Source organism: Elgaria multicarinata, chromosome 2 (assembly GCF_023053635.1).
Source record: "Elgaria multicarinata webbii isolate HBS135686 ecotype San Diego chromosome 2, rElgMul1.1.pri, whole genome shotgun sequence".
In the NCBI taxonomy this organism is placed as follows: domain Eukaryota; kingdom Metazoa; phylum Chordata; class Lepidosauria; order Squamata; family Anguidae; genus Elgaria; species Elgaria multicarinata.
Window position 1 is genome coordinate 37,115,214 of NC_086172.1, and position 14,059 is coordinate 37,129,272.

The 14,059-nt window shown below is 45.7% G+C and overlaps 1 protein-coding gene across 1 annotated transcript in view; it reads left to right on the forward strand.

The window, feature by feature from the left end:
• PDE1A (phosphodiesterase 1A) overlaps nucleotides 1–13,687 on the forward strand; it is a 168,221-nt gene extending 154,534 nt beyond the window's left edge. Inside the window, exons 11-16 of the mRNA XM_063116298.1 lie at nucleotides 1,784–1,865; nucleotides 5,185–5,308; nucleotides 7,057–7,241; nucleotides 10,175–10,471; nucleotides 12,702–12,815; nucleotides 13,446–13,687. Of these exons, the coding sequence (XP_062972368.1) occupies nucleotides 1,784–1,865; nucleotides 5,185–5,308; nucleotides 7,057–7,241; nucleotides 10,175–10,471; nucleotides 12,702–12,772 (759 nt within the window). The 3' untranslated portion in view covers nucleotides 12,773–12,815; nucleotides 13,446–13,687. The remainder of the gene's footprint in view (nucleotides 1–1,783; nucleotides 1,866–5,184; nucleotides 5,309–7,056; nucleotides 7,242–10,174; nucleotides 10,472–12,701; nucleotides 12,816–13,445) is intronic.
• The last annotated feature ends 372 nt before the right edge of the window (nucleotides 13,688–14,059 follow it).

Below are 14,059 nucleotides of genomic sequence, written 5' to 3' on the forward strand. Positions count from 1 at the left end.
GGCTGAGAGAGTAGGGGGAGTGAAATCGTAGTTCTATTTAGGAAGACAGACCAGACCAGCGGAGGCCTGTGGTGCCTCCATAACATCTTCTTTATTTACACAGTTAAACAAGCAGAGCATACTGGAACGAAATTCTCCTACAGCAGGCCGTGAAACTGCTGATCCTTCATTGGATTCCCAAAGACAGCAACGTTTTAGACCCCTACAGACTCCCTAACACCTCCTGGGCTCATTTCAGTACAGCTAAACTCCCAGCTCAAACTGTTTAGCACTCTGTTTCAGATTCAGGTTTGCTGGGAACTGATTCTCTGCCCCTGTTTGCTGTCCCATCCCCAAGGCAGGGGAGAGAGATTCCCAAGTCATTAAAGGAAATGTCCACAGTCATTAGGAAGCATTGGCACTTCCTTGGCATCTATTAATCTGTAATAGTGGGTTTATTGATGCTAATCAAGAGAGCAAACACCAGTATGCATATTCTCCCACCCATTCCAGAGAACTATGAGCACAGCAGCAGGTTGTACCACAAGAAGTGGTCACAACAATACTTGGTTTTTATTTATTTGTTCTGCCAAAGAAGTAATCAGCTTGGTTACTTCCTGGAAAGGAGGTGCGTGGGGTCTGGCCACCTTCTTCCCCCTCTAACACCACCTCTCAAGTGAGCAGTACTGTCATAAACCAAAGACGTTGAAACATGTGTTAGGCAGGGTAAATAAAGAACTTAAGAATTGCTCTGATGGACAGTGGTGTATTGGTAAAACCTAAAGTGCAGGTCCTCATGATGGCAGTCCCATAGCCATGCACACACACACACCCCCCACAAGGAGAGTCCCAAAATTCAGGCAGCTGTCTGGACCCATATCAACAAACCAGTTCTAGCAGTTTTATATCCACTGGAAGCAGGCCATTTCTAAAGCTAGTGGGCCTTAATTGTCCATTCAAGACCAAGTCCCCCTAAAATACTTTGTATGAAAACATGGAACAATCTATTGCTGCTAGGAAAACCCATTTCCCCTTAGCTATTGTGAGGATTGCAGGAGGAACAAGGAAATCTGAGGGTTGATTTTTATGACCTCAGCATCCCTGCTAATAAAAAAGTGCTGGTGCTGCATCCCTGTGAGCCTTGGCTCCACTACATCACTGCTGATGGATCGGACCAAAGAGCCAACTTATTCCAGCCTTCGGTTTTCAGCAGTGTCTAGCAAGATACCTCAGGGCAGTCACAAACATGAAAATGAGAGCATCCTCCTGGTTTCAGCCCCCAGCATCGGGTACCAGAGTTATACTACCTCTGGACATGGCTAGCTATCATGGCTATTATCTATGGATAGGAATATCCTCCATGACTGTGTTTCCAGGCACGTACCTGGGTGGTGGATGAAGGTTTCCACGCTCCCTCCCAACAGCCACATGTGAATCAGCTTCTCAGCACTGCGGGGCAACTATCTTGGTTTGCATCCCACCATACGGACATAATTTAACACTGACTAAATTCAAGCTCATCTATTGTCCATGGCTGAGAAGTCCACGCACTCATGGGGTGGGGGGGTCCCCTTCCCTGCTGCGGGAAACACTGCTCAAAGAGCTCCATTACAAACAACAAGGGAGGGGTACAGTGCCAAAATGTGTGTGAGTCAAAGGTTTCTTCACTGTATTGCCTCCTGCTTGGTGTACTTAAATTAGCTGGGAGTATATTGAGGTGCAGTCCATGAATTCTCACAGTTGCTCTCATTTGTATATGTGGACTCATAGTTTTCATTGTGTGCTTTCCGCCCCCACCCTTTAGGGAGACAAAGAAGCAGAACTGGGGCTACCATTTTCTCCTCTCTGTGACCGCAAATCCACCATGGTGGCACAATCCCAAATAGGTAATGCATGGTTGTTGTTGTTATCATCATCATCATCATCATCATCATCATCATCATCATCGAAAGAAGCAGTGCTGTGATCATTCTAAAACAGGGATGTCCAACGTTTTAAGGCTGATAGGTCATTTGCTTCAGACACCAGGGGCTTGGAAACCATTTCATTATTCACACTCTTGCTACTGGAAGAGGATCTCATAACATCCAGAAGAACCAGGGAGGGGGTCTTTTCCCTTTAAAGGTCTTTGACTCTGAGGAGAGGTAGAGGTTTGGGGCAAATATGGGAGTATGGCTATAAAGAGAAAAGTGGAGTGGGGTAGGAGAAGGCAGCATAATACAAGTCCCAGGAGTTTGGTCTGAAGGCACAGGATAGAGCAACCTAGCTGAAGCTGAGCTGGTCAGGGTCTGGTCAGTGTTTGGATATGGGAGACCACGTAGGGAGGGGAGGTGTGCCACCACCATTGTGTCCCATGGAAAAAGGCAGGATATAAATGTTATCCTAAGTAACTGTGGATCAGTAGGGTGATCAGGGGTATTACTTATGCAAGATTTGCAGGCCAGGCCCTGTGGGACACACATTTTCATTAAATCTACATATGCTAATTGATATCTGCATATGCAAATTTAGGAATAATTTCTAGGGTTTATTTTAATTTCACTGGAGGCAAAGCCAGCGGATTCCTTTCTCATTCCAATCATTTCAAATAAAATAAATTCTTCCAATAATTTGTACTCTGAGCCAAATCATCCCAAACCAATGGAAAAGGGCATTTTAACTTTAATTGTTATGCAGGGGGAGATTTGGACGACGTGTTGGAGCACATGGGACAGGGAGATATAACCCTTCCCTCATCAGCTGCAATCTCCCTTAAGCCCCCACCCCCTGCATGGCAATTAAGCTGAGAAGTGCATCTTCTATGGACACTCAGGGCTCTGCGGAGATGCATGGAGAACCCTGAGAAACAGATTCAAGGCCTGGGCCCCAGCAGTGCATCTGAGGCTGATGAAGGAGCCACCATCACCTATGGACAACTTGTGGCTCTCCAGAAGTTTTGGCCTACATCTCCCATGATCCTTCATCGTTAGCTATGCTGGTTAGGGCAGGTAGGAATTGTAGGCCAAAATGTCTGGATATATCTCTGATCTATGGTGAACATCACATTAAGAATTTTCCAACACCAGTTAGCTTTTCCGATGCAGGTGCTGGGAGAATTCCAACCTATCTCTAGCCCTGGTTCCATTGCACATGTATGGGTGAAGAGGAGTCTTCAGGGGCAGATCCACACACAGGCTTCGAGACGCCCTGAAGGCGCTTTAGGGCGCCCCGAAATCGATGATGTACACCCTACCTTAACTGTTCCAAGAAGAGACGGAGGAGGAGGAGGAGGCAGCCTTGCATCGCCCCTCGCGGGGATGGGATGAAGAGTTGCCGTGCCCGGCGGCTTCGCCGGGGAATCAGCTGCCGCCCACCTACCCGCCAGCCTCCTTTTGCCGGCGAAAGAGCCACCCGGGCCCACCCGGGTCGGAGAGCTCGGCAGAAGAAGCCGCCGGCGGCTTCCGCCTGGGTCATAGAGCTCGGCGGAAGCCGGCGGCGGCTTCTTCCGCTGAGCTCTCCGACCTGGGTGGCTCTTTCGCCGGCAAAAGGAGGCCGGCGGGTAGGTGGGCGGCAGCTGATTCCCCGGCAAAGCCGCCGGGCGCAGCAACTCTTCATCCCGTCCCTGCGAGGGGCGATGCCGGGCCTCCTCCTCCTCCTCCTCCTCCTCCTCTTCTTGGAACGGTTAAGGTAGGGTCTACATCATCGATTTCGGGGCGCCCTAAAGTGCCTTCACGGCATCCCGAAGCCTGTGTGTGGATCTGGCCCAGGTTGTGACTTTTGCATGTGATCTCCTTTTAGTTCATTTACCTGGCTTGGGCTAGTAGTTGGCTCTCATGAGCAGTTCTTTGCATGAGTGTGTCAGCTGCAGTCTTTTAGGAACTGGCCCTTAACCGCAGGTACATGATGGGCTGGCAGTGTTCAGAACATGTGCTTGGATGTGTACTCTTCTAGAACAGCCTTCCCCAGCCTCATTTTTGGGATCAACTCTCATCATCCCTTACCATTGGCCATGCTGGCAAGGACTGATGGGGGTTGTAGTACAAAACATCGGGAGGGCCCAGGCCAGGGAAGCCTGCTATAAAGGGACTTCGTGCCGGCCAATCGTTTCTCAGCCACAGCTCTACGTAGTACAAGTTCTCATATTTGGTGCCACTTCCCATCCCATCTCAAAGTGCTGGTGGATCTTCTCATTCTGAAAATGGCCCCTTTCCCTCCCCACAGTAAGGTAATGGGCTACTGCTCTCCTTTATGCCTGATGCATTTATTTAACGTGTCGAGAGGACGTGAAATCTATTGCTGTTCAGTGTAGTATCAGATTTTTGCCTGTTCAGTGCTCAGCGGGGGATAATGCTTTGTTCTCTGCGTAATTTCTTGCCTTGACAAGCGTTTTGAAAGGGGTGGTGCTAGGGCGGAACAGAGGGAGACATTGTTCAGCACTGACATCTCAGAGCTGTGGGTTGAATTCTGTCTCCTGGGGATAGTGCTTGTTCCATTCACTGATTTGACAGAACTCTGCTCACGCGTTGTGACCTAACACTTGCGCAGACGGATTAATAAACAGTAATTTGAAATATCAACTCACACGTAAAGAACAACCTCGTCCGCAGTTCCTGCAGGTGGTTGCATGCTGCATACACGGGCATCTTCTGCTGAAAAGGGAAATGGCCCTGAGCACTATCCTGGGCCCACAAGGGGGCATCCAGAACGGTACAAAAGCTTGCTTCCATGCAAGGACTGGCTGGATCAAGGAGGATCCCTTGAATGTCAGGCTCAAATCTCTCCTCATTAGCAAAGTTAACTTTGCAACTCTGGGCAAGCGATTAAATTCCAGGCAAACGGACTTCAAAAGGGTCTTTGTGAACCGGATGCTGCAATCCTACATGGTGGGTGGGCAATTTGTGGCCTTCCAGATGTTGTCGGACTACAACTCCCATCATCCATCAATTTTGGCTATGCTGGCCAGGGCTGATAGAACTTGCAATCCATCAATACCCTTTCTGTTTAGAAACACTTCCCTAGCTGTAAGTGCTATGGGAATATGGGGGCTTACTCCTGAGTAAAGACGGACAGGATTACTTTGCGTATGCACCAGTCTGAATTTTTGGGGGTAAGGTTGAGAGATGAAGGTAACAATTACATAAAATAAGTATTCATCCTTTCTTAGTGACTGGGTGTGCAAAGTAAAGACTAATAAACACTTTTCTCTTTCCTCCCACTGCTCTGCAGGTTTCATTGATTTCATAGTAAAGCCAACATTTGCTCTTCTTACTGACTCGATGGAGAAAATAGTTTTTCCTCTTATAGAGGAAGCTTCAAAATCTGGAAGTCCTACCTTTGTGTCAGCACCAAGGTTTGAGTTTTTTTTCCCACCTTACATTTTAATTACGGAAAACTGAAATGACCCTGATATAATATTGCCACCGTGTGGCCATATTTATAACTGCACTATATGATTCAGGACAGAAACAATCTGTGCATATGGAAGGAGAGGCAGAAAACAGAAAAAGCTGGATTTGATTTTATGGGTTCATAGTCTGTTTTATATATAAATTGGGTTTTCTGTGTTTGTTTACTGTAAGCTGCCTTGAAAACTTTATGTTATGAGGTCACATTATACAAATGCCATAAATAAATGAATGAAAAATTATTAAATTCAGAGAAACTGAAGATGATTTATTTAAGAAAATACTGGAGGCAATGGTGGGGTATACATAATTTTAGTTTTTAGAATTCATTTCTAGCATGTACATTACGCTTGCTATGTTAGCAAAATCCTGTATATATTTGATTCATATTCTGTATATATGTGTTTCTCATCAACTAGTAACAGAATCTAAATTCAAAGCTGAAGGATTTGATATCATATGATTTACAATATATAAAAGTTAATAACCCAGTACAACTATTTAACAAGGGACAGAGGACTACAACACCCAGCAGGTGCCTTAATTCTCCTAGTCTAAGTACAGTGTGATCCTCTATAGCAGCCTTCCTCAACCTGGGGCGCTCCAGATGTGTTGGACTACAACTCCCAGAATGCCCCAGCCAGCTGGCTGGGGCATTCTGGGAGATGCAGTCCAACACATCTGGAGCGCCCCAGGTTGAGGAAGGCTGCTCTATAGCTAATCAGAAATAAGTTTCGCTGGGTTCGCTGGGACTTACTCCTGGTTAAGTTGGAAGAGGTTTGCAGCCTCGTGCAATCCCATGCATGTAGACTCAGAAGTAAGTCCTATTCCCAGGTAAGTGTGGACAGGATTGTGATGTTTGTGCTCTTCAGTTGATTTAGGCTGCAATCCTTTGCACATTTTCCTGGGAGTGAGCCACATTGAACTCCATGAGACTTACATCTAAGTAGATATGCATAGGATTGAACTGCCAGTGTAAAAAATAAAGGGCTTAATCCTTCTCACACTCTTCCGCATGTGGGCTTTGCTTGTATCAGTTAATGGTTATGGCATGCAATTTATTTCATTATTTTACTTTACCTATAGCTGTGATTACATTCCATGCACTGGAGATAGCCTATTTGTTCATTTATTTATTAATTAAAACATTTGTATCTTGCCCTATATCATTGAGATCTCATGCTGGATAAAATCAATTCAAACAGTATAACACAATACATAATTTACACAGCTAATTTATACAACCATTAAAAATAAATATCAGAGGGGAAAAACAATAAAAAAACAAATCAAACTGTGTGCCACTTTAGGCAAATTTATCCCTCAAAGGCTTTGATAAAAAGCCATGTTTTAACTTGGCACCGAAACGAAGCCAGCGTCTGTGCCAGTCAGGCCTCCAAGGGGAGGGTAGTCCACAGCCATGGTGCCACAGCAGAGAAGGCCCTCTCTCATGTTCTTCCATAGTGTATGTCTTGCATTGGTGGGACGCGGAGGAGGGCTTCTCCAACAGATCTCAAGTTTCGGGCAGGCATATATAGGGAGAGGCACTCCCTCAAGTATCAAGATCTCAAGCTGCTTAGGGCTTTAAATGTCATCGCCGACACCTTAAATTCTGACCTGAAGCATATGGGCAGCCAATGAAAATCCTACTCTGTGTTTCAATCGACTTATTTTCCCTCCCCTCTCTTTCTAGTGAGAATAGCATTGGAGGAACAGGAGCTGACATGCACAAACGAATAAGTATTAAAAACTCTGCATGCGTCGGCGGGACTTGCTCAGAAAACACTTTAGCGACTGTGGACTTAAAAAGCTTTAAGGACACCTTATTTCAGATCATCCAAGAAAACAAAAACAGGTGGAAAGATTTGGCAGAAAAGGGTATGTTTTCCCTTTGGACAAGTACTCAGATCCATTCTCGTCTCATTTGGTTGACCTATATCAGCCATTCCCAATGTGGTGCCCGCCTGATGGCTTGAACCACAACACCTATCATGGGATGACCTGCATTGTAGTCCAACCCATCTGGAGGAGACCAGATTGGGGAAGGCGGACCTATCTTGTAATGATGGAACATCTACTTTTATCTGCATTTATTATGTACGCTTGGATGGTTGCACTTTGTACATGCTGCGGGTCATGTGCATGAGGAAAATTCAGTCTCCCCAATCCAGCAATCATGGATGGATGGACTGAATCAGGACTAGTTTTTGTGCAAAATTGTAGACAGATCCGCTGTTCACCTGATGGAAGCCATGGCTGCACTTCTAGTGTTTATGCCACTAGGTGGCGGAAGTTCATATCTGGGAAGCCTGTAAATTGCACAAAGAGTACTAGTTGGTCCATGCATAGGAGATGGGGATCTGAAGTTCTCTTTTGAACAACAATTAGTCAAGTACAAGTGAAATGCAGCCTGCTTCCAAACTGCAGTACATTTATCAAAAGAACCTCAGTAGAGCACTGCTGGATCAGTCATTGGATTAAATCCCTCTCATTTCAATGGGTCTACTTGAAGTAGGACTAAGATTGGGGGCCTTGTTAGACCTGCCGGCTTACACCGGCAGGGAGGCGGGGCCGAGGCGCGCTAACGTTAGCGTGCCTCCCCCAGGCTACCACACGGCTGACGCGTAGGGACGTCGCGTCCCTGCGGCGTCCACCATTTTTTAAATTATTTTAAAGGGGCCGGGTGCGGCCCGAAGATGGCGGACAAGATAATCGCACCCGCCCTCCCCCCGTGCCACCCACCCTGCCACCCACCCTGTCATCCTTCGCCCCCCCCGCCGATGGGCACAGCGCTCCTATGAGCGCTGTGCCAGGTCCACGGCTTTTCGCGGCTCCTCGCGAGTAAGCGAGGAGCCGCGAAAAGCCGCGGAACTCTCCACACTTTCCTCAGCCCCGGCCTGAGGCTGGAGCTGGGGAAAAAGCACGCCATAAGCGCATTGGCTTATGGCGCATTGGAGGAGGCCTCAGCGCGGCCTGTCTCCGGATTCCCCTGTGCGTCATCTGGACGCACAGCAGGGAAGCCGGGTCAGAAGGCGCGCTAAGGCCTCGTCTAGGAAGGCCCCAAATATAATACCAGGGGTCCTTCTAGTCCAATATCCTGCTTCCCACAGTGGCCAATCAGCTGTTTGTAGGGTGCCCAAAAGCACAACACAAAGGCAATGACATTCTCCTACTCTTTCCCCCTGGAAGCAACTGGTATTCAGAGGAACACTGCTGAATCAGGAAAGTCCATTTAAGGCACAATCCTATGCACGTTTAGAGAGGAAAAACCTCCTACAACTCCAAGAATGCTGGGGATTGTAGGAGTTCTTTTCTGTCTAAACATGAATAATAACAACAATAATAATAATAAATAATTCTTTCCTGCTTCCTCCTCTGGATCGAGGCAGAGAACAACATTATAACAAGTGATCTATCAAGCTAATAAGGAATAACTGGTGCTGCACTGGGCAGTTTCAGCACAGCACTGGAGAAAACAAGGACTACTTAGCGTGTTGGGACGTGCTCTTTTGAAGCTGTTGAGTAGGCACAAACGTCTTGTTTCAGATCGAGTGTTGTGTCTTCAGTGTAAAGTTTACTCTCTCTGGTCTTGTTTTGTTATTATGATGTGGTGTGTTCCTTTCCTGATCTGAACTCGAAGCAGCAGTTTCAGATGGTAAATTCTGTTCCGTTACACTTCATACCCAACAGCTCAGCGCCCCCGCTCCTGCACCGCATAGGATTGCACCCTTAGCTATCTTGGCTAATACCCATTGAGGGATCTGTCCTCCGTGGATTTTTCTAATCCCATTTTACAGGCGTCTCTGTTACTGGGCCACTGCATCTTGAAGTGTCAGATTCCGAAGATGAATGATGTGTCCTGTGAAGAAGGATTTTCTTTTTTCTGTTCTGAAACTATTGTCAATCCATTTCAGCTTCTAAATATGTGACCCACCCTGGTTGTGCTTTTATATTGGCCTGGTTCAGACAACACGTTAAACCATGCTGCTTAACAAACTTCTAGTGATTAAAGAGGGAGAACAAAATAGCCCTGCCTGAGGCAAGAAGACCTGCCTCTTCTTTCCCCCACCCCCAGCTTCCTACTGCATTAGCAGTGGCAGCACAGTGGACCTTCTCCTATCAATACCGATTCCTCAGGGTGAAGCATTTTGGGCAAGTGCCACTATCCCTTTGCTGAAACAGTGGGAAATGCTGCTTCAAGGAACTCTTGGCCACCTCATCTATAGTGCCTCACTCTCAGGAAGGACCCCTCAGAGAGAGGCATTTGGCCTGGCAGACTCTGCAGGGAGCCCAGCCAGCAACTTCCCTGCTGTGGCAGGAAAATGACCATTGGAGTTCTCCAGAGCACATCCGCCCGATGCCTTGCTCTGAGGAAGGGCTCCTCAGAGTGAGGTGGTGGACCTGGGAGGCTGGCATGTTGGTCCTTGTTGGCAGCAGCTCCAACTCACAAAGCCAGCCAGGCCACCAACCCTTCTAAGCTTCCCCCGGAGTCACATACTCAGTGTGGCTCCTGGGAGGGCTGGCTGTGAACCTAGGACAAATTGTTGACATGTCAAGCCTAATGCAGACCTCTGGCCATGTATTTAGACCTTCTGTTTTTGGAGCTCCGGCTTTTTTTAAATTTATTTATTTGCCATCTCAGGCCAGAAGCAAGGACAGGAGTTTTATCAAGCTTCTGATGGGCTACCATACATGGCTATTGGGGTGCATTTGGCTGGTTGAGTCACAAGCTGCACAGCCCCGTCCATGGAAAATGCCACGACATGACAAAAAAAACCCCACCAAATGTGTGTTTTGTTCCCTTCCTGTAGAAGATGTGCGAAAAACTGGTGGGCTGAAAAAGGAGCAGCAGAAGGACCAAAGCAAACATGCCCCGGACCCACAATTAGAAGACGGAACAACAAAGACACCCAGTGGCAAGAATCAGGGAAGCCATGATGAAACACCCTTATCCATAGACTTGTCCCGTCCATCTGTAGTTCTTCAAGTGCACTCTCTCAATTCTCTTTCCAACGCACCCGGCTCTGAGACTTCCCCAAAGCTTTCTTTGAATGCAAAAGGAACGGCGGACGTACAGCAAGAAGCGCAACCCAACGTCCCACTCAATGGTAATGCTACATCACCAAGCACGTATCAGTTCATATTTTTTTTTCCATTACTGCGTTCTGCCACTGCATTTCTTCCATCCCTCTTAAGTCTTTGCAAATAGGTTGTTCAAACTGCAGTTCATGGAAAGTCCCCTCTGCCAAATAGGGATGTTGGAGGAATCCGTCCAGGGGTGGGTCTCACTGAGCTGTCATCAGCTCGGCCCCTTGAACTTCAGTTCGATTCCCCACAAGCTGGCCCAACTCAAGCTGCATCAAATTGGGCCAACTCGTAAATTTCCAACGGTTGTTTAAAAAACTTGTAAATAGAATTTTGCCCAAATTACAGCTAAAATTTGTGCACGTTTTTATTTACGGAAAAGCAAACCACCGCCACCACCCCATCCCAGGAAAAACTCACATCTCAGCTCACAGAGTGCCAGATTTCCTGGCAATGTACATTCCTACTGCCAAGGTTGAGCAGAAGGTAGATCTGGGTCTACTGGTCGATCGCTGGAGATTTGCAGTAGATCAGCAAGGATTTCTGTTTAGCAATTGCAGCAACAAAATGACCCCCCCTCCCATGTTTAAATTATATTGCTCAAATTAGGGATAACCAAAGTGGATTTTCATGTAGAAGGACTATGAGATCTGGGAATCCAAGCACATTCCTGGACTTAGAATTCTTTAATTCTAAGTGTAAGTCCTTTGCTCCAGCTCCAGTTGGAAGACCTTGGGGCTTTCATGGGAAAAAAAGAAACACTAAGGGAGGATGCCTTAGACAAGAATGCACATATCTCTATGTGAAAGCTAGCCAGTGTAAATATGCAGCTGGATCCAATAATTTCTTATTATAAGTTCAAGAGTTCTGATGGACGTACATTATTCCGCTGTCTGCAAGAACCTCTCATTCATTTCACTAGAAGAAGCTGATCTTCATCAATACATACAGAACTGCTCCCTTTATTGAAACGAATGGAGCAGCCAGGCATTAAAGAGCTCCACATGTGTTTCAGAACACGTCCTGGGCTGTGTGGATCTTCTTCTGGCATACCATCATATAGCCTCTCGTCCTTTTGATTTCAATACGTGTAAATCGGAACTAATTCCTAAGTTAAAGATCCAGAAAAGGAAATAGCCCTACACCCCCCCAACACACACACAAATATATATTGGGTGCATGATTCTGTCTGCATTGAAATACTCATCTGGATCCCTCTGAAGTAGCTGATGCATCCTTTGATGTGTATCGGGATGCACATTCCAATTCAGGGCCACCGGTTGTTGCATGTGAACCGCCCAGAGAGCTTCGGCTATTGGGCGGTATAGAAATGTAGTAAATAAATAAATACATACATAAATGTGACTAGTTACCCATGAATAGACTTGGACAAGGCCTTGGATTTTTAAATATATGATGAAAGATTTGGTGGATCATACTAAAGAAATGCGAAAGTTGTACTTACAGTGCAGTTCTATTAATGTTTACTCCAAAGTTAAGTGCCACTGAGTTCAGTGGGATTTATTCCCAGGTAAGCATGTACAGGATTGCAGCCTAATACTATTTTAATAGGAGCTTTTGATATTAGTTGAACATCAGGGATGCTGAGAACGAATGTTAACCTTTTCTACGTAAATAGCAATGGCTGGTTTCTTTTTCTGGCTGCATCCTTCTCTTTCTGTTATTGCAGCACCTCCCGTTAATTGTGGCATTTAATATCGTCCAAACCTCATGGGCCAAGCTGAATTTACTAAAAATAAGGGACAGGTTCCATTGCTAATTTATACCCCCTTACCTGAATTCAAAGGGATTTACTCCTGAGTTGACATGTATAGTATTGCAAATAAGGGAGAGGTAAGAATGCATCATCAGTTGAAATTAATTGTGCTTCGTTTGAATGTACAGTGCCCTTTTCTTTCGGTGGGAATTCCTCAACTATGCAGCATCATTTTCAAATGATTGTTATATTTTTCTCCCACCCCCTCCTTGGAATATATGGGTTCACCCCACACTAATTTGTCCTCACAACTCCGCAAGGGAGGTTAGGCAAGAATTGGTGACTGGCCCAACGTCACCCACTGGGGGTCATGGCTGAATCGGAATTTCAACCTGGGCTTCCCTGGTCATAGTACAGCACTCTAATCACTATGCAACACTACCTCAGGGAGCCTGGTTGCACAGTAACCACCTAATGCAAACTACATATAGACTTTATGCGTTTTTTAAAAAGTTATTTGTGTTTTCCCTTTCCAGGAGAGTCTAACCTCAGTGAGAACTCAGGAGAGCCCCTCAAAGAGCAGAAACCGGTTGTGCTGCGCAACTAGATGAATGGCATCTTAACAGTTCCTTCTGCTTTGGGAATGAGAGGTAAATTTTCCTACCTCTTCTTCTCCAAATATCAGTACCCTGAAGATGTCTGTTTTGTTCTTTCTGCAGATGAAAATGTTCACCTTGTTTGCAGTACATTCCTGTCCAGGTCTACTCAGAAGTTAGCCCAACTGAGTTCAGTGGGACTTACTCCAGGATTGGACCCTTAGGGAGCAATCCTGTTCATGTTTAGACAGGAAAAAATGTCCTACAACTCCCAGCATGCCCTATCCAGAACTTTTTTACTGTCTAAATAGGCTCCAGTCTTATGTTCACTTTCCTTGGAGTAAGTCCCATTGATCGAACTTTTAAGTAAACATGGACAGGGATGTACTGCAAAATGTTCTTGACACTGGAAGACTTAATTTGGATTATAACTCCTCAATGCAAATCTCAAGTGTTTGTTTCCCGAAGAAAACAGGAAAGCGCGTGTTCCTCTTTTCTCTAAACTTAAATTACAAGAAGATGCTATTTGACGAGGCTAGGAAAATAGTGTACTGCATTTTCCTTTTGGCAGTGTGTATTTCGTGGTACTCTTCTAAATCTTACTTTCATTACTCTGCAGCGGAATGCCTGAAGTTTCATGCAGTGGCAAAACTCAGTCATTTCCCCCCTTTCTTTTTATTGCAGGATGAAACAGAACAGTACTAAAATATCTTAATTTTCCTCGAGGCTGTTACCTTCTCTGTCAAATCATCCTTGGACCATCCTACCTATATGCACAACTGATAGATACAAATGTCGGCATTAAATACTACGAAGCCCTGAGCTGGTAACTCAAGGCACTTACAGCTACACTCAAGATTCAGAATTATTTTATTTCTTCTTCTTTTCTGTCGTCCTTAACTGAGTTGGAATACATTTTCAGCCAATACCCACACACACACCTTTTTTTAATTTTAAACGACGAATCCAGTCACTACAATATCACCGTGTACAAAATTGACTGGCAGAGACTTCATGGAAGCCAGCTGCTAAGTGGATCACATGTAGATGATCGGAGGACAGTACAGTGGGGGTCACAAAGTGAAGTTGTTCCAGACAGCGGCAGCCTTTCTTTTGGCAGTCCGGTTGCGTAATGACATTCATATCCACATGTACAGATTTTTTTTTCTTAAAGAAGAAATATATGTTTGTGGGGGCGGGCAATTGAGAAAAGCTGTACTGCAGAATTCAGGAGTCACAGAAAGCCTCTTGAATACATCGTGAATGTATTGATGCCATCACGTCCTTATGTGGTGGAA